Source organism: Aspergillus brasiliensis, assembly GCF_001889945.1.
Source record: "Aspergillus brasiliensis CBS 101740 unplaced genomic scaffold ASPBRscaffold_4, whole genome shotgun sequence".
Lineage (NCBI taxonomy): Eukaryota > Fungi > Ascomycota > Eurotiomycetes > Eurotiales > Aspergillaceae > Aspergillus > Aspergillus brasiliensis.
Window position 1 is genome coordinate 2,174,036 of NW_027137445.1, and position 23,189 is coordinate 2,197,224.

At 50.6% G+C, this 23,189-nt stretch overlaps 8 protein-coding genes across 8 annotated transcripts; 5 read left to right on the plus strand and 3 right to left on the minus strand.

The window, feature by feature from the left end:
* Positions 1-180: 180 nt before the first annotated feature.
* On the minus strand, positions 181-2,200 carry ASPBRDRAFT_194736 (something about silencing 10 family protein; the record flags this gene model as incomplete). Its single annotated transcript, XM_067620789.1, has 2 exons — positions 181-1,958; positions 2,017-2,200. 2 exons carry the CDS (start codon positions 2,198-2,200, stop codon positions 181-183), a joined length of 1,962 nt encoding a protein of 653 aa, XP_067481077.1.
* A 197-nt stretch (positions 2,201-2,397) lies between these two features.
* ksrA (3-dehydrosphinganine reductase) lies at positions 2,398-3,944 on the plus strand. Its single transcript, XM_067619783.1, has 3 exons — positions 2,398-2,690; positions 2,754-2,885; positions 2,943-3,944. Exons 1-3 carry the CDS (start codon positions 2,550-2,552, stop codon positions 3,771-3,773), a joined length of 1,104 nt encoding a protein of 367 aa, XP_067481078.1. The 5' UTR covers positions 2,398-2,549; the 3' UTR covers positions 3,774-3,944.
* A 292-nt stretch (positions 3,945-4,236) lies between these two features.
* On the plus strand, positions 4,237-5,871 carry ASPBRDRAFT_206006 (sterol desaturase family protein). The gene is made up of 2 exons (XM_067621763.1): positions 4,237-4,886; positions 4,968-5,871. The coding sequence occupies exons 1-2, from the start codon at positions 4,407-4,409 to the stop codon at positions 5,532-5,534; spliced, it is 1,047 nt and encodes a 348-aa protein (XP_067481079.1). The 5' UTR covers positions 4,237-4,406; the 3' UTR covers positions 5,535-5,871.
* A 364-nt stretch (positions 5,872-6,235) lies between these two features.
* ASPBRDRAFT_64478 (60S ribosomal protein eL6) lies at positions 6,236-7,572 on the minus strand (the record flags this gene model as incomplete). Its single annotated transcript, XM_067628473.1, has 3 exons — positions 6,236-6,720; positions 6,828-7,163; positions 7,453-7,572. 3 exons carry the CDS (start codon positions 7,570-7,572, stop codon positions 6,568-6,570), a joined length of 609 nt encoding a protein of 202 aa, XP_067481080.1. The 3' UTR covers positions 6,236-6,567.
* Positions 7,573-7,962: 390 nt separating this feature from the next.
* ASPBRDRAFT_149654 (uncharacterized protein) lies at positions 7,963-9,758 on the plus strand. The gene is made up of 3 exons (XM_067619309.1): positions 7,963-8,132; positions 8,222-8,787; positions 8,918-9,758. Exons 1-3 carry the CDS (start codon positions 8,082-8,084, stop codon positions 9,486-9,488), a joined length of 1,188 nt encoding a protein of 395 aa, XP_067481081.1. The 5' UTR covers positions 7,963-8,081; the 3' UTR covers positions 9,489-9,758.
* Positions 9,759-10,582: 824 nt separating this feature from the next.
* cch1 (calcium channel protein CCH1) lies at positions 10,583-17,061 on the plus strand (the record flags this gene model as incomplete). The annotated part of the gene is made up of 4 exons (XM_067620790.1): positions 10,583-12,193; positions 12,248-14,590; positions 14,647-15,310; positions 15,368-17,061. 4 exons carry the CDS (start codon positions 10,583-10,585, stop codon positions 17,059-17,061), a joined length of 6,312 nt encoding a protein of 2,103 aa, XP_067481082.1.
* A 1,182-nt stretch (positions 17,062-18,243) lies between these two features.
* Positions 18,244-19,360, plus strand: ASPBRDRAFT_41571 (uncharacterized protein). Its single transcript, XM_067624598.1, has one exon. It carries the CDS (start codon positions 18,605-18,607, stop codon positions 19,277-19,279), a length of 675 nt encoding a protein of 224 aa, XP_067481083.1. The 5' UTR covers positions 18,244-18,604; the 3' UTR covers positions 19,280-19,360.
* A 932-nt stretch (positions 19,361-20,292) lies between these two features.
* Positions 20,293-22,684, minus strand: clrD (histone-lysine N-methyltransferase Clr4). The gene is made up of 3 exons (XM_067619784.1): positions 22,544-22,684; positions 20,984-22,214; positions 20,293-20,908 (listed from the first exon to the last, which is right to left on the minus strand). The coding sequence occupies exons 1-3, from the start codon at positions 22,589-22,591 to the stop codon at positions 20,451-20,453; spliced, it is 1,737 nt and encodes a 578-aa protein (XP_067481084.1). The 5' UTR covers positions 22,592-22,684; the 3' UTR covers positions 20,293-20,450.
* Positions 22,685-23,189: the final 505 nt, after the last annotated feature.

Consider the following 23,189-nt stretch of genomic DNA (forward strand, 5'->3'; position numbering starts at 1 on the left):
ATTTACAAATACCAGTGGAAGCTGTGTTCAGCAAACCCAGAGACAGTCAGACAAAAGTTTGTATCATCGAGAAGATTATCTATATACACACAAAGACCCATTTTCGCACACATCGAACGCCCGTAATGTATGTCTCCAACTGTGCTATTGCAGTACCAAGAAACAGAAGCAGAACTAGAATCAGAGCTTAACACTCTTGACCACGTTCTTCTTGATACCCGTAAGTTCACCACCATATCCGCCGCGACCTTCACCACCCTTGTACACCTGGCGAATACTGCCGAGCTTCTTCTTCTTCTCCTCGTATCTCTTTCTCTTCTTGACACGAGGGTTGCGAGAGTCCTTGCTGCGCTTGGGAGCAAGACCCTTGTTCTTCTCGATCTGGTAGGTGATGGCACGCTTGCCGTCGGGTCCGACTTCTTCCTGGATCTCAACGTGGCCGCCTTCACGAGCTGCAGCAGCGTAGGCGTCCGCGCGCGCCTTCTTGTCGTCCTTGCGCTGCTTGCCGCGAGCCGCGACCATGTCGTAGTAGTCGTCATCGTCGGAGCCGTCGTCGCCGCGGAGCTGCCTGGCGACCTTGTGGTCTTCCTCGTCACTGTCGCCGCCTAGCTGCTCGGATTCCTTCAGCTGCTGTCTACCACGTCTCTCAGCCTCGGCGTTCAGGCGGGCTTGGCGGTCCCTTAGGCGCTCGCGGTAAGGAAGATCTGCGTCACCACCAGCGTCACGACCGGCTGCGTTACGTTTGTTGGCTTTCTGTGCGAGTTGAGATGTGTAGAAGCGGAGAGAGCGCTTCTGCTTGGCCTTCTCTTCGGCTTCCTTGGCTGTGAGGGCGTCTTCATCACCGAAGTCGGAGTCGTCTGCTTCCTTGGTCGATTTGGTCTTCTGGGCGGCTCGTTTCTTGCTCGTTCCGGAAACGAGCTTCGACAGATCGGCGAGGTTGGCTTCGGTCTGTCGGAGTCGCTCTGCTCGTCGTGCCTCGGCCTCGGCCTGTGCTGCTTCGGCTGCGCGCTGTGCCTTGGAGACCTTCTCTGCCTTCTTCTTATTCTTCTTGGAAGCTTGCTCCTCCTTACCCTTCTTGCTCTTCTGCTTGGGCGTAGGTGCGTCGGACATGATTTCGTCAATTTCGGAGTCGTCCTCGGCTTCGGATGCCTCCGGTTCGGGTTCACTGAGATTCTTAACGGTCTCCCAGAGTTTCCTGAACTTGACTAGGGATCCCATTACAGGGTGTGCTCGTAGCTGAGCAGGCGAAAGCGGAGCAAGCTTGCCGGAGGCGTCGTTGGAAGAAGTCAGGAGCATGAAGTACATGCCGATGGTACCAAGGTAAGCGGATAAAGCGCGGAACTTGACGACGGAAACAGGTGCAGATTCCGGGGCATCTTCGGAGTCATCGTTGGCATTGAAGCTTCGAGCGGCTTTTGCGAGGGCCTGATGCGTGGACTGAAGGTCGGCAAAGTCTTTTGCTAAGGGCTCGAACTCGGGATATCTGGACTTGAGTATCTTCAACTTCTCCTCGGCGCTCATATCCTCCGTAATCTCCAGCTGCGGAAGAACCTCTGTCACCTCACCGCCATCCTCTGCATCCTTCTGGTCCTTGCCGGATTCGACCCATTCATCTTCGTCGAAGCCGAAATCTTCCTCGTTAATGGCCTGCAGATGCTTCTGCTGAAGTCGCTTAGCTTCTTCCTCCTCCTCCAGAGCGTCTGCTTCCGTTTCAATCTGATCCGCACTGTAGAGATCCTTCTTGGAGGAGCCCCAAGCAGCGATACCATCCTCCTCTTCAGATCCTGGACTACCGCCGCGCTTCGACTTGGATTTTGACAGAACACCATCCATTTCATCCTCGTCGTAGTCGTCGCCCTCGTCGAGGTCTTCTTCGTCATCGAGATCTAGATCGTCTTCGTCGTCGTCCTCATCATCGTAACCCAAGATTTCTTCGTCCGATGCCTGGAGAAGTTCCTCTAGAAGCGTATTCTTGTTAGATAAAGATCCCCGCAGCATGCGCTTTGTGCAACCAACCTTCCTCAGCTACCCTCCGACGTCTCTTTGCTTCCGGCGCCTCTTCCATTAGGATATGGTCGCGACCGGCCTGGAACTCATCCTCCGAATCGTCAAATCGCTCCTCAATGTGAAATTTGGATGGTCCATGCTTGTCCGCCTTGGGGGCCGCAGGGCGACCGCCAGCCTTTCTTTTTTTACCCATGATAAATTGTGTATAAGGGAATGCGAGGAGGTTGCTAGTCCGGACCAAATCCTCCGCAGCAAATCGATAAACTTTCGCAATAAAAATTTGGGAGGGACACTCTCACCGCCCGGTAGACACTAGTCCCCAGTTGGGTGTTTGCACAGTTTGGCGGGTCTCAGGTTCCGCGGAGGATCGCGCCTTCCTATCTGGAACTGTTCCTATCGTCCCTCCCAAAAAGCAACAAGATTCCCGCTTCATTCTCTCCTGATCCGCCATTGACCCCGAATAGGAAGCCTCGAACAGCCCCAGACATCCATTCTTTTCATTCCCTTCTCTCCCCCAACTTCTCTTCTTTCTCCTTTTTCCTATGCATCCTCTGATACCCACCATCTTTTACGACTCTTCCCCAACGACGCTGGGAATTTATACCATTCTTTGTGGACTATTCCTATACTCTGCTAGCAAAATGTTCGGCTTTGGTCGTAACCAGTTCGTCGTTCAGGGTAGGGTATGATTATATTGTCTCCATTGACACCTTTTCCGAGGCACAGTTGGCTAACCTCTTTTCTAGACCGTCGTTATTACGGGAGGCTCGGAGGGAATGGGCAAGGCCGTGGCTTGCCAGCTTGCAGAGAAGGGTGCCAACGTTGTGCTTGTCGCACGCACGGAGTCGAAGCTCCAGGATGCGCTCGAGACTGTCAAGGCAAGTAGGACTTCAGGCTTCAGGCAGAATCTCAGCTAATCCTCGATGTTCTTGAAGGGTACGGCGGCTGAAGCCAACCGACAAAGATTCCACTACATCTGTGCGGACCTGACCAATGCTGCGGAGTGCGACCGTGTCATGGCCGAAGTTACCGAATGGAACCACGGACAATCTCCCGATATCGTATGGTGCTGCGCAGGATACTGCAGTCCCGGCTTCTTTGCCGAGACCCCCGTTCAGACATTGAGAGACCAAATGGATACGGTGTATTGGACAGCTGCCAACACTGCTCATGCAATCTTGAGACGGTGGCTTGTACCCATTACTCCCAGCCAGCAAACGCCGCTACCTCCTAGACACCTCATCTTCACATGCTCTACCCTCGCATTCGTGCCCATTGCTGGTTATGCCCCTTACTCGCCTGCCAAAGCCGCAATTCGCTCATTGTCTGATACTCTCAGCCAAGAAATTGAGATGTACAACGGTTCTCGTGCCCACAAGTGCCGATCGGAGGCTCCAGCTACGGATGTTAAGATTCATACCGTCTTCCCCATGGGCATTCTCAGCCCTGGATTCGACAACGAACAGAAGCTTAAGCCAGAGCTTACTAAGAAGCTGGAGGCTGCTGACAAGCCACAGACGCCGAGAGAGGTTGCAAGCATTGCCATCAAGGCACTGGAGAGGGGTGAGTACATGATCACCACGATGTTCGTTGGCGATGTCATGAAGGGATCAGCGCTCGGAGGCAGCCAGAGGAACTCGTTCATTCGTGATACGTTCACTGGCTGGCTGAGCAACCTGTTGTTCCTGCATGTGAGCCCCGATCTCAGGAGGCAGGCCTGGGGCTGGGGTGAGAAGCACGGCGTTCCATCTCGCCCGAGAGAGTAATCGATGGGGGTCTTGCTATGCTTTGTGTGTCGTCGTCTGGTGTATGCGTTAGATACCCCGAGCGTGTCCTCTCTTTATCCTTATGATCATTATTATGTTCGCCTGGAATATCATGTACAAGGAAATCCCGATTGATCATTAATTCCAAGATTATCATTGTTCCGCTTTCCCCATGTTTTAAGGCCAGACTCCATATGCCGTACTGTAATTTCGGAGCGCAAAGCAGGGCTTCACGTCTGCACACCAAGAGGCGCAGTCCAATGGGGATACACTTCCAACGCAGGAGGCCTTTGAAGCTACTGGTAGGACTGTGGGACCTCCAATAGATGTTTGGATGGCTCCTTTGTCCGCGGCCGAAAATAGCCGCAGAGTCAACAAAGCGAGGCGCCAGTTTAGGGCTAGTGGGTCGTGACGTCGGGCGGCTGCTGCAGGCACTTTGCGCTTCCATTGTTCCTGCGACTGTCTTTCATCTCGACCAACGACCAGACGTGCTTCTGCTTTGCGCCTTTGTCTCTAGTCCCACTATATAAGATGCGCTTGCGAAAGCATGCAAGGTGACGCTAGCTGCCGTGATCCCGTTGCCAAATCATCATTCTTCAGTCCAGTCAACACTTTCCGATCGCCGTCAACATCATGAATCGGGTCTTGGCTCTCCCAGCCCTCTTCTTTTGCCTCTTAACCTACACCCCCTCCTACACCACCTTCAATTTGATCTTCTTTTACATGACATGGACGACTCTCATTTTGTCGCATTCCCCATTCAAGGTAGAGCTGTTCGGCTCCATAGGCGTACGACTGCTGTTTTATGTCCTCCCTTCGGCATTGCTCTTCCTCTTCGATGCGCTGGTCCCCTCCGCCGCCGTGCTGCTCAAGGCGCATGGTGAACAGGGCCTACCAAGTGGAAGTAAGCGACGTCGTGTCCGGGTGCAAGAGTTTAAGGTCGCAGGATGGGCATTCCTCAACATTTTCATAAGCATCGCCGTGCAAGCTGCCATCGAAACTCTTCGCATTGGATATTTCAAAACGCGCAGTGCCCTCAAAGTATCCTTTACGATTCCTCTCATACCTTGGAACATTGCCTTCCATCTCGCTTGTGTCCTGCTACTCCGAGAGGTAAGCACTGTCTTCCAAAATGCCCACACCCTCAGTGTTTGGCGATCAGTCTCTAATCACGCGCGTGCACACAATTCTTAGATCCTCGCATACATCATCCACCGCTTCGTCCTCCATAACGAGAAATACCGCATCACGCGCTACATCTCCTCCCTTCACCAAACCTGGTACCACTCGCTACACACACCCTACCCTTCCACCGCCCACTACGACCACCCTATTCCCTACCTCCTCGGGAATGCCGTCCCCACGTTACTCCCCGCCGTATTCCTCCGCCTCCATATGATCACCTACGCCATGTATTTGAGCATTGTCTCGCTGGAAGAGACCCTAGCGTACTCTGGATACTCCGCTATGCCGATGGACTTCTTCCTCTTGGGCGGGATCGCTCGTCGAGTCGAGAAGCATCTGATGAATCGGGCGGCGGGTAATTTCAGCCCGTGGGGGATCGCGGATTGGTTCTGTCAGACTACAATTACAGAGGAGGAGGGTGGGGCGTTGATAACGGAGACAGACGAGGAGGAGGACGAGTCTTCACCGGTTTTTAGGGGAAGGGAGATCTTTGAGGCGAAGGTGCAGGAGGCGTTGGATTCGCATGCTAAGAAGACGCAGAGGAAGCACAAGAAGAGGTCGAGGCATTTGTTGTGAGGAGAAGGAGGTGGTGGCGGGGAGATATATATTTTGTTGAAATATAGATGTATATCTTTGGAGCGAGGGGTTGGTTCATGGTACTAGTTAGTATGTGTCTATGTGTCATGTATTTGACGATGTGATGGTAGTATTTTTGCTTGCTGTTATATGCGTGCAATGGGTGATGTTGTCTTGCAGGGAGTTTGGTTCGATTTGATTGAGTTGGGTTGGTCTTGTTTTTTGGTTTATAGACGGGCTGCTAGTTAGTTGTTATCTTTCCAGTTTTTGAATGTTATCCTTATCAGTGTGAATGAGAGTCTGCATGTGGGGCTGGGGTCACATTCGGAATCCCGGCAAATGATCCAGTCCTTGCCAATGGTAGATAAGTAAATAGACTAACTAGTAGTAGTCGTCGATACACACAAATACTATACCATCGAACATCATACATCATAGATAAATGATCTGGCACCTACAACTCGGACTACCTCATAGATGGTAAAAGAATCATCGATATAATATAAAGTCCCAATTCTTTTGATATTTTCCGCCCGAACCTGACTTTGCAAAGAAATTGGAATAATCGTAGTGAACATGATGTGAGAAGGTGTATCCCAGCGAGGGTAAAAAGTAGAGAGGTAATAACATAAAATTGAACAGCTGGAAATGGTATTCTTCTTTTTTTGTTTTCATTTCGGCTCAAAGTTATCGACTGCAAGAAGGGAGGTTGAACGGCCAGATTGCTGGAGGAAGACAGTTCAGTTTTGGGGGGGAATGAAAGTATGAAATAACAACCGGTTTTTTCTTTCCTTTTTTATCCTCGGCATTAAAAAAAAAAACCGCAATCCTAAGCAAACATGAGGCCCGAATCGAGTTACATATACTTCATGAGCTGTTTCCTCCTGCGTTCCCCCCCTCTTTCCTTTTGTAAGTGCCGGTTGTGGAGTTCGACCAGTTGCTTGCAAAAGATTGAAAAAGGGGGTTCTAGCCGCCGCCCCTCGCAGGATTCCTCCACAATAACTACCGAACCCGCGGCCGCCGCGTCACACATCTACCACTTCATCTCGTGGGGCTTGTCGCCGTTCCGGAGGCTGAAGGTGCTGGCCAGGTAGCTTCCGAGGAAGGCCTCCTTCTTGACGGAGGCGAGGATGGACTGGTCAACGGCCTTCTGGTCGCTGGCGCGAGCGCTGGCAACGACCTTCTTCTGTTGATGGGGAAAAAATCGCTATATCAGTATCATCCGGCCACTTCCGTATAGGTCGGACTCCTCTCGGAGGAAGAGCCCAACCACGGGTGTGTATGTGCACATACCTGGGGCTTCTCTCCCTGCTTGAAGAAAGCCTCCTCGGTCTTCTTCTCAGCCTTCTTCTCCTTGGTGAAGTAGTCGGCAGCGGAGACCTTCTCGATGGTCTGGGCGTCGACACCGCTGATGTCGACACGGGTGCTGGTGGCGATCACATAGCGGGCGTTGACACGGCGGAGGGGAACACCGTTGATCTTGAAGGGACCGGTGACGAGGAGAACACCCTGCTCGAGGTGCTTGAGGAGAACGACACGCTTTCCACGGAAGCGACCGGCGAGGAGGATCAGAACGGTACCGGGCTGGAGGCTCTCGCGGACCTTAGCGGGACGGATAGCCTTGCGGACCTATATGTATATAACAAAATAACTATGTCAGAATGCCTGTTCCACTTTCTTCTTGTCCAGATCGAATTCCGGGGCCCCAATTTCTCCAAGATGCGATTCCCTTATCAACTCATGCGGTATACAACACTGGCCCTGAATCTTTTGATTTTCCCTCCCAAAACCTCCGGCTTCTTTTTATGGAAGTTCAATCTTTCCCATTCAACAGCGCAATCGTGTCGCATTTGTTCATAACGAAACCGCATCTTTTTCCACCTCATTTTCTGGCTCTTGCACGGGGTGTGGTACTGACTTTCTTGGGCTGCGACTCGTCATCAACGGGGTACCATTTCTGGGCCTTCTGAGCAGGGTGAGGGACGGTCCTCTGGCCCTTTCCAAACTGCTTCGTCTGGCCAACAGTAGAGTCCGACATATTGGCTGCTGGGGACGAAGGTGGTCTGAAAAGAATGTAGGGGGAGGGTGGTGGTTGTCGACGGCGGGTGGTTGTTGGAGTTGATGTGTGACTTGCTACTTGCGCCCCAGGACGGGAAAGTGTGAGTTTGTGTGGACGCGAGCCCTAGCCGAAAGGCGCTAGTGCCGATTCGGCGCCCCTTTGATAGCGATAGCCCGATAACCGCTGCTTTGGTAGCCTCAGGCAGAACACCTGTCTTTTTTGCCGTCCGCCTTTTCGGTCGCCCGTAGATACCAGTCCCGCCAAAACCCAAGCTCCCTCCACCCATCACGTTACTTGCCTACTTGCTGGCGGGTGACGAACTGACGTACATTACTGCTTCAGCTTCTTCTTCCGTCTATCCACAACCTGCACTTTTATAGCCGCATCGTTGGTGTGCGCTCATCATCAAATTTCCAGCCTAGATAATCTGTGTATCTTTTCAAGAGACTTTTTTTGCTACCTTCCTTTAGCCTACACCATATTACACCATGTCTATAGCTCCGATCATTACCTTCAAAGCGGGTATCTGTGACCTCGAGGTTAGTTGAATATGAAGCTTTACCCCCACCTCCTAGTGTCTCGGTGCATTTCTATCAACATGTTGCTCATTACATTTGTTCCTTGGCAGACGTCCGGTGAAACCTCCGTCGTCAAACCCAAGCCTACTCCTGGTTACATCTATCTCTACTCCGAAGATGAGCTGGTACACTTTTGCTGGCGCCCCAGATCTGCTCCCCACACGGAACCCGATCTCGACCTGGTAATGGTTCCCTCCGATGGATGCTTTGTACCTTACAAGCCCGTCGACTCTACAGCACCTACCAATGGTCGTATCTACGTCTTGAAATTCTCCTCCAGCTCCCAACGGTACCTCTTCTGGCTCCAGTCCAAGACTCAGCACGAGGATGGAAACCCGAGCTGGTTCAGCAAAAGGGATCTTAAGCTAGGAGAGATTGTCAACGGGCTGCTCCAGGGTGAAGATGTGGACGTGGAGCATGAGATCGCCAACCTTCCTCAAGGCGGTCCTTCGGGCGGCGATGACGACGAGACTATGGAGGATGTCGAAGGCGTGGACCATGACCCGAACCACAACCACGGAGGGAACAGTGGAGGAGCAGGCCCGGATGCGACTGGCGGGGATGTTCGGGAGGAAGGTCAAGGATCGAGGGAGGGTGGTGCTGATGGTGGAAGAGCGTAGGTACATATCTCGACAGTTTTATTTGTCTCTAGTCTTGAACTCTACTAGCCGAGATATTCAATATGCTCGGATATTTTGGTCACGATTATAGGCGTTCCTTTCCATGAATGAATCCAGGCTAACTAGCATATTGGTGGCTCACAGGGCCGCAGCTGACTCGGATCCTTCATCTGTCGTGCAGAGCTTCCTGCAGTCGTTGCATGGGGGCTCGCGGCAATCCCAAGACCCCGAAAGACCTTTCACTACTCTGCAAGATCTACTTACAACCTCGACTACACTGCCCTTCTTGGAATCCGCAGACGAGAAAGCGGTTGACAACCTCCTGAGCTTCTTGCCACCGTCGCTGCTTCTCCTGGCGCAGGACAATGATCTCGACGAAGCCGCAGCCGCTGATCAGGACCCGGACATCGCTCAAGCCGCCCTAGGATCCCTCGAACTGACGCAAAAGAAAGAGATTTTGCGCAAAGTGTTACACTCACCTCAATTTGCGCAGAGTCTGGCAAGCTTGACGATGGCGATTAGAGATGGCGGATTACCGAGCATCAGCGAGGCCCTCAAAATTCCGGTTGCAAATGGAGGATTTATGCGTAGAGGGGGAGTTCCATTGGGTGGTGGTGATGCTGTTGAGGCATTTCTCCAAGGCGTTCGGGATCATGTTAAGGATTCAGCTCAAGGAAACCGTATGGACACCGATTGATGGGTTCCAAATAGCAGTGATTATGTTATGTTGACAGGGTTCTTGTATTTTCTTTTCTTTTTACTATTATTATCGTCAGCAAGCCATTCTGTAACTATCCACAGATGTTTTAGAAATTCATTAGCGGCCTTGCATGGATGTCTCATCCTTCTTGAGTCTTGGGAGACAGGACTTGTCATGAGTTATTTTTGGCATAAGGTGGGTGGGGTAAGAATGGCAGTGGTCAGTAGGCAGCATGATAACTAATACTACTACTAATTATAATACGGCTAATAATTGTTTCTGATGTGGCGTATGGCGGACTCCGCCCGTTAATTTCGAAACGAATCAAGATTAAAAAAAATTGAAAATAACAGGGAGAGAAAGTTTCCGACTCGATGATCTCTTCCTCCACCGAAGAAAAAAGAGGTGGGACAGATATCAATGGAATTGCCGGATTGGGAGTAGAGATGAATGATCCTGTCAGGGACCGACAAAGCAAGTCATTGGAAGTCAATCCCGTACTTACATGATGGGGGGCATATTTCCCCTCCTGGGCGCAGCAGGGGAAAATCTCAGCTCCAAACAACTGCGCTCCGTCCCAGAGCCATATCCACCATCTATAATTGGCCGTGTGTCGAACGAACTCGACCCGGACCATTCATAAGGCTCGGACGTTTAGCAATCACTGGCCCAGACAACCTGGCCAATGAGCCATACAGAGGCCGCCGCTGCCGAATCCGCCCCAGTTTTGGCCGCTTTGGCGCCGTCCAGCCAAAGCTCCGCTGCGCATATTGAGCAATAATAATCATCACTGTGATCTGGAAGTCGACACGTTTGGGTTCCCTTCCCCATCATGCCCGCTGCTTCTTGACGGCTGCCTGGCTTGATTGGATCCTCGCCCACGTTTCCGCCCGGGGTGCCACCGCTAACTTAACCAAAGTTCGTCAGCCCTTTCGTACTACTTTAACTTACTTAGGGAGCCTGTCCCATTTTCCCCAGCGCGCTTTTACTTTGCCTCGGTCGACATCGCTCCCAGGGCCCTTCTGATATTCTTTTCTTTCTGAACAGCCTGCGATGTCTGCCTTCGGTTAGCACTTTGACGACTGCCCACCATGGCTTCAAACAGCCATGACCGCGGCCCCGACGACGATAATTTCCACATCGATCACTCTATCCCCTTGCAGGATCTCTCATCGCCAGACCATGAACGTGGAGGCCCAGGTGGTGTTGCGACAAGGCTGGGCCGATCTTTGACCGGTAGGGGCCGGACAGGGAGGAACTATGAGCGCATAGCGGTAGATTCGCCCGTTGAAACGGCCAATGCGGCGGGCAATGCGCGCCCGCATCCTCACGTTTCCCATGAAGAAGATGAAGAAGCAATCGAAGACCCGGGGGCGTTTGCTCAAGCCACTTCGTTCGGTCTCAATTTTCAACCCTCGTCTAGTACCTCCCTCGCCCCGACGCATAGTCGAGCACCCTCCAGCGTTGACCTAGATACCGTGCCGCTCGATGGAGCCGAACACTATCTCACCCACATTGACTCCTACAACGACACCGCACGATTGACGGAAACCCAAAACGTCCAGCCCATAAGCGGAGCATCCGGCACAGACAATACACATCAGGATGACCGGGGCGGTACAAGATCGGTTCAATTCCCTGCTACCACCCATCCGGGGTCACGGTTGGGCGACGATCTACACAATTTGGAGGGTGGTTTCGTGGGGAGATCCCGCGGGGGGAGCAATGCAGCGGACAGGTCGCGATCGCTGTCTCCTTCGGCTTCGGGATCTGCCTTGATGCGGGCCAGTTCCATGATGAAGTCTATGTCCCAGCGTATTGTCAACCTTAGTAACGAACCGGAAGTGGTGGAACAATCGATCCTCAGGGAGGAATCACATAAAAATGCGCGAATGGAAGAGCCTCCGGTACTGCCATCTCTGCCGGACTATGCGCATGATGCGCCGTCTTCCAGTTCGTTGAACAGTTCAGCTCCTGGAGAGAAACTGCCTTCGAACAATAAAGCGTGGCGTGGCATTAGCAACCCTTTGAGAGGGAAATCGCTTGGTATCCTAAGCCCAGATAACGCTTTGCGGATGTGGCTGTGTGATATACTCGTCCATCCGTTCACAGAACCATTTATTTTGGTTGTGATTGTGGTCCAGACCATTTTGCTGACCATTGAATCTTCACGCTCTGTTTGGAGTTATCCCAGGGCTGTCCGTTGGGGAGCTAATCCTATGGATTATCCTTACTTTGCCATCTTCATCATCTACACCCTCGAGATTATCGCTAAAATCCTTGTGTCGGGCTTGATCATCAACCCTGCCGAATACAGCACTATAGACCGGTCGATGGGGTTCAGGAAAGCCGTAGTCGAGAAAGGGAAGAACCTCATCATTCCGCAGCGGCAATTTTCAGTGCGGAGGTCTGCCATGTCAGAACAGCCCCAAGCCTCTATTATACGCACTTTCACGGGCGGCTTGAATCAGTTAGAGAATCAACTGGCCGATGACCCTCTCCAGAAGAGTCGTGTGCGACTAGCCCACCGTGCGTTTTTACGGCATTCGTTCAATCGCCTCGATTTTGTCGCCTTAGTGTCGTATTGGGTATCCTTCTTCCTCTCGATATATGGAGTTGAGACTCGCCAGCAGCTGTATGTCTTCAGCATGCTCAGCTGTCTTCGGATTCTTCGTCTCCTGAATCTGACTAATGGCACTTCTGTAAGTTCGCCGCCGATTACTCTTAGCAAGTCGTTCGCTGACATTAGAGCACAGGTTATCCTCCGCAGTCTCAAAAAAGCGGCACCCTTGCTTGCGCACGTAGCATTCCTTATCGGCTTCTTCTGGCTCCTGTTTGCTATTGTCGGTATCCAAAGCTTCAAGTCAAGCTTTCGGAGAACCTGTGTCTGGCTTGGTGTTGATGGTGAAAGCGATTATGCACAGAATGACCCAAATGGCTCCTTACAGTTTTGTGGAGGCTACCTCAATGCGACCACTGGTCTCCAAATGCCTTGGATACAGTCGAATAATGTTCCAAGCTCGTCTTCCCCGAAAGGCTACATCTGCCCTGCAGGCTCCATTTGTCTTGAAGGAGACAATCCGTACAATGGGACGTTGAGTTTTGACAATATCGTGGATTCGCTGGAGCTTGTGTTTGTGATCATGAGCTCAAACACATTCACCGACCTACTTTACTATACTGCCGACAGTGACTATCTCGCATCTTCTCTTTTCTTCATATGCGGGCTTCTCATTCTGAGTTTGTGGATGGTTAATTTGCTGGTTGCGGTGATCACTCACGCTTTCCAGGTCATTCGAGAGGAAAGCAAGCGCAGTGCCTTTGCTGTTCAAAAAATAGATACGACTGAAAGAGAGGATCTGGCCTCGCGGAAGGTCAGTACGATCAAACGTCTTTATGACAAGACCGAGTGGTTGTGGGTTTGCATTATCATATTCGATCTCGTCGTTCAGGCCCTGAGGAGCGCTTCCATGAGCGACGATCGGGCCGAATTTATTGACAACACTGAACTGGTTATCACGTTCGTCTTCCTTTTCGAAATTATCCTACGATTTGCCTCGGATTGGCGAACGTTCCACAAAAAGACACGAAACTGGGTCGATCTGGGCCTTGTCGTTATAACGTGCATCATTCAGATCCCGGCCATCAAGCAGGAACGAGCATACGATGTCCTTACACTTTTCCAGATTCTTCGAGTATATCGTGTCGTGCTCGCGTTCAAGGTGACCAGGGACCTCATTATGGTTGTCTTTCGTAATGCAGTTGGTCTGGTGAACCTTATCTTCTTTGTCTTCCTGATTACTTTCCTTGCTTCCATCTTCGCAACTCAGCTCTTCCGTGGTCAGATCCCGGAAGAAGACGCAGATGGCGATCTCATATACATCACCTTTTCCGACATCTACAACTCCTTCCTCGGGATGTATCAAATCTTATCGAGCGAGAATTGGACCGATATCTTGTATAACGCTACCACGTACACACAATCATACAACACAGCTTGGATCTCTGCGGCCTTTTTGATCTTATGGTTTGTCATGGCCAACTTTATTGTCTTGAACATGTTCATTGCAGTCATCCAGGAAAGTTTCGATATTTCGGAGGATGAGAAACGGCTGCAACAGGTCAAAGCGTTCTTACAGCAGAAACAAGTCAACATGGCCTCGCAGGGGAACTTGTCCCTTTCCAAGATCTTCAAGCTGGGTAAGAACTCGAACCGGTATAAGGATCCTCTTGACCACGGCCCAGCGGCACTGGAGATGTTGCTCAAGGATGCTGTGGTCCAGGAGTTCCTCGATGAGGATGAGCCACCTGAGAACCGGCCGGGAGACAACGTTCCAATTGAGCAGTCGGCCACGGCCGAGACAGCTCAGCCAGGATTCTTCTCGCGCATCTGGACGAAGTTCACCACGTCAATCATGCGTCGAGAGCCAAATCCTTTCTATTCCAAGCTGGATATCCCACGAACATTTGATGAACTAGACCCAAGAACGATGGCCAAGGAATTTGTTTCAGCAGCTGAACAGCGGAAAAGGGCTCAACGGGAGTATCTCATGCGACACCCAAATTACAACAAGTCGCTGTTTATCTTTGCGCCAAGCCACCCCGTGCGGAAGCTATGCCAGCGTATCGTTGGACCGGGTCGTGGAGTTCAACGAGTGGAGGGTGTAGACCCCTACAAGCCTGTCTGGTATGCATTTTCCGCCTTTATTTACGCAGCCATTGTCGCGATGGTGTTGCTGGCCTGCATCACCACACCGATCTACCAGAAGAATCACTTTACGTCGAACCGGGATTGGTTCACCTACACTGACATGGGCTTCGCGATCTTGTTCACCATAGAAGCTATTATTAAGGTTATCGCGGATGGATTTTTCTGGACGCCTAATGCGTATTTTCGCGGCTCCTGGGGTTTTCTTGATGGAGTAGTTTTGATCACGCTCTGGATCAGCGTCGGTGGATCCCTGTTCGAAGATTGGGGCGTCACAAGAGCGATTGGAGCTTTCAAGGCTCTTAGGGCTTTAAGACTTTTAAACGTCAGTGACAGCGCTAAGAATACTTTCCATTCCGTGATCATTGTTGGAGGATGGAAGGTCATTGCTGTAAGTTCCGCACTTCATGATGGGTCCCGAGGAGGCAGAATCTGATGCGTTGGCAGGCCGCGGCTGTTTCGATGAGCTTTTTGATCCCCTTCGCTATCTACGGAGTGAATCTTTTCGCCGGACGAATGGTATCATGCAACGATGGCGACATTTCAGGAAGCCTGGATCAGTGCGTTGGTGAGTACAAGAACGCGCCTTTCAATTGGGATGTCCTCTCTCCGCGAGTGGCCGACAATTCTTATTATGACTTTGACAATTTTGGTGATTCCCTCTTCATTCTGTTCCAAATTGTCTCTCAAGAAGGCTGGATAGACGTGCAGGACAGTGCTATGAGCATTACTGGTGTGGATACGCAGCCGCAGGATTACGTTGCGCCGGAAAATGGGCTCTTCTTCATCGTTTTCAACTTGCTTGGTGCCGTCTTCGTTTTGACCCTGTTCGTATCTGTGTTCATGCGAAACTACACCGAAGAGACTGGTGTCGCGTACCTTACTGCGGAACAGCGATCATGGCTGGAATTGAGGAAGTTGCTCCGGCAAATCTCCCCTTCAAAGCGCTCTTTCGACAACAAGAGCCGACAGTGGAAGATGTGGTGTTACCGCATTGCCGTCAAAAAACATGGCCCATGGGCAAGATGCGTGAGTTTCATCCTTTCACTCCATCTGTTGTTGCTGGTCTTGGAATACTATCCCGAGCCGGCGGTATGGGATCAAATTCGAGGTGAGTTGTTCTTCCTGTGGCTCTGCAGACGAGCTTGTTCCCGCTAATATGGTACAGAGATCATATTCTTTGCCTTCAACTTCGTCTACATTGCCAATGTTGTGATTCGGATGCTGGGCTTGGGATGGCACCGGTTCAGCCGGAGTTCCTGGGATGTGTATTCGTTGCTCTCTGTCTCCGGGACGTTCATTACGACGATCTTAAGATTTGTCTCGTCGAGCCAGGCGATCACCGAGCTGAACAAGCTCTTCCTGGTCTCGATCACGCTGCTTATTATTCCCCGGAATAACCAGCTTGACCAGCTGTTCAAAACCGCCGCGGCTAGTCTGACGTCGATCGGCAACCTCATCGCCACCTGGTTTGTCCTCTTCCTGGTGTTCGCGATCGCTATGAACCAAGCATTTGGTCTCACGAAATTTGGCTCGCAAGAGACTGACAACATCAACTTCCGCGATGTTCCCAAGGCGCTGGTGCTGCTCTTCCGGATGAGTTGTGGAGAAGGCTGGAACGAAATCATGGAAGACTACGCCACGATGAGTCCTCCGATGTGCACCTACGATGGGAACTTCTTCAACGACGACTGTGGCAGTGCGCCGTGGGCTCGGACGCTGTTCATCGCCTGGAATATTATTAGTATGTACCTGTTCGTCTCATTGTTCACGTCCTTGATCTTCGAGAGCTTTTCGTACGTGTACCAGAAGAGCAGCGGGCTCTATGCGATCAGTCGCGAGGACATCCGCCGTTTCAAGCATGCGTGGGCTACATATGATCCGGATGGAACCGGGTATATCACCAAAGAACAGTTCCCGCGACTGCTGGGAGAGCTCTCGGGGGTGTTTTCGATGCGGATCTACGATGGCGAGTTTACTATTGGCCAAATCATGGAAGAATGCCGGGTTGACAAGCGCGACTCGCTGCTTGCCCATCGCAGAGTGGTCGACGGGCTGGACTTGGACAAGATGGCCAGAATCCTTCGACAGATCCCAGTGGATGTGGTGCGCAACCGCCGGCAACGGCTGAATGCGTTCTATGAGGAGGTGCTCGTGTCGGCAGACCCGGTCCGCGGCATCTCGTTCCACTCCTGTCTCATGATCCTGGCCCATTACAACGTGATCAGCGACAGCAAGAGTCTGCGACTGGAAGAGTTCCTGCGCAGACGGGCGCGACTGCAGCGCGTGGAGGAAACCATCCGTCGACAAACGGTGATCGGCTTCTTTGACACTTTGTACTGGTCTCGCGAGTTCCGGCGCCGGGTTGAGCATAAGAAATCGGCCCGGATGAGTGGTGTTCCGCAGTTCTCGGTGCCGGAGATCTTCATTGATGACGGATCTCACGATGAGCCGACGGCGGCCGAGGGAGCACGAGAACAAGCACGCGACGCGCTGACTGGAGGAGAAGAATCGTCGTCGTCGCAGCAGCCGATGTTGTCCCCGACGTCCCCGACCGGGCGAGCCACACGGTACCAGCTGCCGCCCATCGATACCAGTCCGCTGGGTCGGATCTCTGTCCTGAACTCACCGGCGACGGAATGGTCCAGCATCAGCCCATCGCTGTCACCGCTGCGGGAGCGGGCTGGCACGACGTCGTCGTACGGCAGTGGGCCGGACTTGCACGATGAGCAGGCCAGCCCGGCGCATTCGCGGCAGAACAGCGCGATGAATGTCAACGATGTGATGCAATCCTTGGGCGAGTCAGTGTGGGGAGAGAGTATCCGGCGCAGCTTCACGCAGCGACGGCGATCGGGGGAGTGAGGGAATAAGATGAGTTGGTTGATCTATATGAGCGATGTTGTCACGATCTTGATTTTTTTGATTAGAGATGTGAATATGGGGGTTGAAGTTAAGTCTTCACCCTTGACTTTTGGTTCTTTATTTGGTTTACTCCTGTTTTTTGGCGTGTCTTGCTTTTATCCCTTTCCCTCTCACTTACTTGCCTTGCCTTGCTGTTCCCGATATTACGATGGCATTATCATCTACTGTGTCTGCTTGTTGTTTTTGGGTGATCCATTTGCTGGTCTGTGTGATCTGTCCGTGACGGAAGGGGATGTGAGAGAGGATGTCTGTTGTTGATCGCTACGAGACTCCATGTTTTGCATAGCCGAGGCGTGTGGGCGAAATACACTGCGTTGCTTGGTTCCGAGCGCAGGTCAGTTTCATCCATGTGTTTTGCATTATGTGTATGAGTATGTGTACAGTTTTCTTTTATTAGCTAGAAAGGAGAAGAGAGAGCGAGATAGATGATGTTTAATTGGTGAATCTCAGCAATGAACTTTACAATCTAGGATGCTTGGCATTACCGGATTGGGCAACGATGAAGGTTTGGGTTTTTGGAATCAGGATGTAGATAGGGAGGGAGAAGAGAGCCGACACGAACACGTATGTATCTCCAGTCGTACATCTGTTTAAGGATGAAAGACAAAAGGAAAGGGAGATAAGAGACGACCGCAGGCGGAAAGAAGGGGAGGAATGGAAGCCAAAGCAGGCATCGGACCGGGGAGAGAGGGAAGAGAAAGGGATAAATGGCCGGATGCAGAAACGAGGAGGCGAGGGAAGGAAGCATCACTGCGTTCGGCGACTTGCTGGTCGCCCTCGTTCAATCATCTTCAAAGTTCCTCCAAGTTTGGTTTATTCTCCTTCCTTGCCTGGCCGCTTTGGTTCTTTTTCGTCATGAAACTGATTGGGATGGATTAGGCGGGCCCCTGCTGGCCCGTCTGGGCTGTGGTTATAAGAAGGTTTACTCCGTCTGTTGCTGCTGCTGCTGTTGCTGCTCTAGTGAGTTAGTTAATTAGTGACTTACTGTCTGTCAGCTTCTTGTTATTGATGCTGCGATGAGGCGCTACTCCTTCCTCTGACGTATGATCACATTACTATTTGCTTTTTGATTGTACCTGACCTGATCCATCTCGTTGCTTTACTTTGCTTTGCTTTGGTGAGGCGAAACCCGAGCGAGAAAGAAGAGAGCGACCACCTGACTCGATTTGATTTTCCCTCCGAATCTCTATTGAATTCAATCATTCAATCTCATCCATACACATTTCTAACTAATTCCAATCTTAATTACTCTATTATTCATATTGTCGGTCAGCCCGCGCGCACCTGACATCATCTCATCTCCCATCTCCATTTATCTATCGATTCTTATTGTTCTTGTCTCCTTTCCTCCCATCTTCACCCTCAATACCAACACTCAAAGAAAGAAAGGAAGAAAGAAGCAATGCGCCCTAACCAACCCACTTCCCTCCACCTTCACACTTCTTTCCCTTCATCATCGTCATCCTCATCCGACCGCAACAGAATGTCCACCACAACAACATCAACCATCATCCCTCCCCATCCACATCCGCCTCCCACCTCAAATAATATTTTGAATCCCGGTCCATCCTCTCCATCGCTCTCCGTCACTCTCTCCATCCCATCCACCACCCCAACTCCACTCAGCTCCACAACCGCCAGTCCCACTTCCTCGCCCACCTCCTCGCCCGTCCCACCTTTCCGTCGCCGCTTCAATAGCCACAACCACAACCACATCGGCAGCCTCAACAGTACCTCCCTCTCCGACTACAACAATAACACTAACAACTATGGCCACCACCAACAACAACAAGATTACTACTGCCGAAGTCGCAGTCGCAGCCAAAGTCCCTTCCGGTACTACCACCACCATCATCGCCCTTCCTCCATGTCGATGATGCTACTGCGACGGAGGCCCTCCAAGGTCGATTTGGCCTTATCGGAGGAGCGATCCCGCGCGGATGAGGATAAGATCGAGCGTCTCGGGTTAGACTTGATGGAGCCGAGACCCGTGGATCCGTTGTTGGGAACAGGGTTTGCGTTGGATAGTATGGATGCGAGTGTTTTTGGAGAAGATGGGTTGTTGGAAGGAGGAGGGGTTTTGGAGAGGAGTAGTGGTGTCGTGCAGCCGAGGTTTGTGATGGGCGGGATTTTTGAGGTTATGGAGGGGAGGGGGTGATATTCTTCCTTCCTTCCTTCCTTCCTCTCTTTATTATCTTATGGGCTTTGTCGTTTTTAGTTAATGGGGTTTGTGAGACGGAGTATTTATTAATTGGGTTGAGCGACTTTGGCGGGGATACCTTGGTGATAATGTGATTTCTATCTGGTTTGGTTTGGAATTGGATGGGATGGAGTTTACTCTTTTCTATGGCATATTCATTGTCTAGAGGTTTTTATATGCTTACTTGCTAACTTGCTTGCTACTTCCGTTTACTTTTTCTTATGATTATGATCCTGATTGGAATCTGATTATCCTTCCTACTTACTATGAACATAACATATCATGCAGGCACAATGCACTGCATATACCTTGCAGTCTAGCATACATAATGAACATTTGCCAATTTCCTTACAATTTTGCTTGTTTTTATCGTCGCATCCAATACTTACCCATTATGGAATATGATAGTAGACTAGGATAGGATGCTGAATATTCAGCTGATACCGACAGACTGACAGTAATCTAAATACGAACAAACACACCCACATATCCACTCATCACTTATAAGAAAGAAAGAGTAAGAAGAAAAACTGTAATTGAAACCGCCGGGGTATCTAATCTGATAATGAGATGAAGTAACTCACATACAGGCAAAGAAAGGTTTGAAGAAACAATAACTTGTGGCTTTTGACCCACTCTACTCCCCCAGAGAATGAATAAGTAGAGGATAGGGCCTTACTTAGCGGGGTAGTTTAGTGGGGATGTTCACGCATGTGAATACATCTTCTCGGCGTTGTTGTAATCATCTTGCTTGAGCTTGAAGAGCTGATTGTCTTTTTTCTTTTGTTTTAGTTCAAGAGCCATCTTTGCTGTGATGTGATGTGTTGGTGTTGTGCACGGTTTGTGCCGTGAAATGATGATGGGAATTTTCTTCCTCCGCCAGAGAATCATATGCGGTACAAGGTGAGATACAACGCAAGAGATGCTAAATACCCATGGGTGATTGGATCCATGATTGCATCCTGTTTGGCTTTTATTCAGGAATAATAAAGCAGATCAATGTGATATGTTGATTGCTGATTATTGAGTTAATGTGCTGTCGCCATGCAATTCAATGCATATGATATGGTATCATGAAATGAAACGAATAAGAGGTTTGATGATGGGGATCGCAGGAAGAATAGGAGGGTTACACCCTCTTCGCCTTCCGCTGATTCGGCCAAAGCTGACCACGACAATTGCTCTCCCCACAAAGACAAGGCACAGCATTCGGATCAACCTTCTTGATCTCCTCCCAGCCGGGATTATAGTCAAAGGTCAATTCCGTCATAGGAGGCACATCTCTGAAAGCGAAGAAGGCCAAGTCGTACAGGTAATCGTCGGCGTGGTTGCGCGTCACAGTAAACATGCGACAGTTAGGGTTGCACGAGTGATTCATGAATCGTGTTGGTCCGCCGAATCTGTGTCCGTCAACTACGTATTTGCTGTCTTCGTCGGTTGCTAGGAAGTCGAGACTGAATAGATACGAATGTCCGTTTTGGGATGCCGCTAAGTCTTCGCGGATGTCCGCCACTTCTTTGGTGATGACTTCCCCCAGGTAGCAGTCGATGAACTGGCCGGCGCGGATGCGGTCAGGGGAGCGGAGACCTTTTTTTGCCCCCCCCCGTGGTTAGTATATAGTATAATGAGAATGAGGAAACCATCAGTGAACGGACAACATACCGAACCCTCGGGTGCCGGTGTGAAAAATCTCCAGTCGTACCGTCCGGCCATTCTGTACCACTCGATTCCAGCACCGCTCGTTACACCCACATCTCGAACTACACTCGTAGATCATGGCCTTTCGTTTCAGGAACTCTGGCGTGAGAACCAAGAGTCGCCCATCATCGTCGGCCCGCTTATACGGCACTATTGGGTCATTCGTCTCCTCCTCTTTGCTAAGACAGAGGCATCTCGCCGGATCGCAGAACCCATCACAGCTACATCCCGCAAGGAACTCCTCTGGAACAGGCGTGACTCCTTGTCGTAGCTTATACGCATTCACGAACTCAAAGTTGGCTGCGAACTGCGCTAGCTGGTGCTGGTCTCCGGATACAAAGGTTACCTTTGGGCCTCGGATCTTCGCGAGCTTCTGCTCCAGGGTTTGGTGCAGCTGGGCGCCGATGTCCGGCTTAGAGGTCAGCAGCGGGCCAGGGCTGCCAATAGTGAAAGGAATGGCTGCTCGGTTGACTTTTCGGGCCACGGGGTATGCACCCTTCAAGGCGCGTTTCTCGTACGCGTCGGTTGGATAGAAGTTCTCGGAGAGGCCAATTGGAGAAGGAGCGGAGATCACTTCAGCTGAATCAAGTTCCTGTTGCTGACGCCGAGAAGGCGAGGGGATTACTACGCTGAGAGAGATGGGGCCGGGACTGGGGGTTTGGAATGAAAGGGACCGGCGGGTGTTTAAGTGGGACTTCTGCTTTCTGTCTTCCTCACGGTCTTGGCTGCGGCGGTTATCGTTCTTGGTGGCTGCGATATTAAAGGGTGAAGATGAACGAGTAGATGTTGTATTAGACTTGATCTGCAGAGGTCTATTTTCCTTGCCAGCAAAAGCACGGGCGTTGGGGTTAAAGGGTGAAGGCCGAATAGCCGAGACTCTGCGCCTAATCGGAAAAGGTTTGACATCCTCATCTTCATCGTCATCGTCATCATCTATTTCGATGGAAATTGGGTGCTGATGGGCCCGGCTGGTCGGTTGTGGTTGAGAAAACGAGCGTGGCTGTGACTGCAGCCGGGGATTGAAGGCTGCCAGCAGTTTCTCTACGTCTTCAGATTTCCTCTTCGAGGGTACTGAGGACGCAGGGCGGTGAGTGAGAGTAGAGGGGGACTTGGAGTTGTTGTTGTTGTGCAAAGGAGGAGATGGAGACTGTCTACGAAGTGTAGTAGCAGCTGTAGGTGCTGGATGCACATGACGCTAGATGTATCGAGTCAGCTGATCCTCTCATGAACTATAGCAGTGTGTGCAGTAAGTGAATGGAAGAAAGAATGATAAGGTCACAAGGATTTATAGAGAGAACAAAACAAGCGTGAGACTATCCAATTTCTTTGACAAGAAATCAAAAGGAAAAGAAAAAATTAAAGAGATATGGTGGCGATTGTATAAGCGCTCACAATAATGGACATCGGATATCCATGCAATGCAGTATAGCCGCTATAGATAGACCACTAGCCGAAGAACAACACCAGACAACACGACACCAAAACAGCTCTGGAAAGGCGGAAAGGCGTAGAAGAGCAACTCACCTCATATCTCCCGTCCGAGTCCGAGTCGTTGGTAAGATCAATGACCATTGTGGCAGAGGCGACAGGCACTCAGCTCTGTGGCAAATTCATAGACATGTACTAATAATATCACAAGAAAGACGCGCTGATAGGAAACATGAGATTGGTGGCTGCTGAAGATGGTCATTAGAATAAAATCAAGTCTTGGAGTTAGGAGTGAACCAAAAATAAGCTAGACTGGATTAGGAAATTACAAGTCAGCTGATTTGTAAATTAATTAGTTTAATTAGTTTAAGTGGAATGGCTGATCAAACACTGCAATTTATAAAAAGATATGAACTGACAAATAAGTTTTAATTATTGAAAGAAAGAAATAAGTGACACCAAATCAGCTCCTTAGATAGGACTTCTGCTATTCATGTTGTACCGGTTCGTGGTATCAGAAACACATAATAAGTACGTAGTAGATCGGGCAATTCTAGGCTGGCCAATAAGGGTGACTCCTGAGAAGAAACCATAAAGGGGGGCTAACCATGTTATCTTTGTCTCGTCCCGCGCAGCCAAAACAACAAATACAGACCAAAAAAGCATCAAAACAGTACATACAGCATAACTTCGAAAATTCGCAATAAAACTATATAAGTACATAGAGTAATAAATTCTAAAT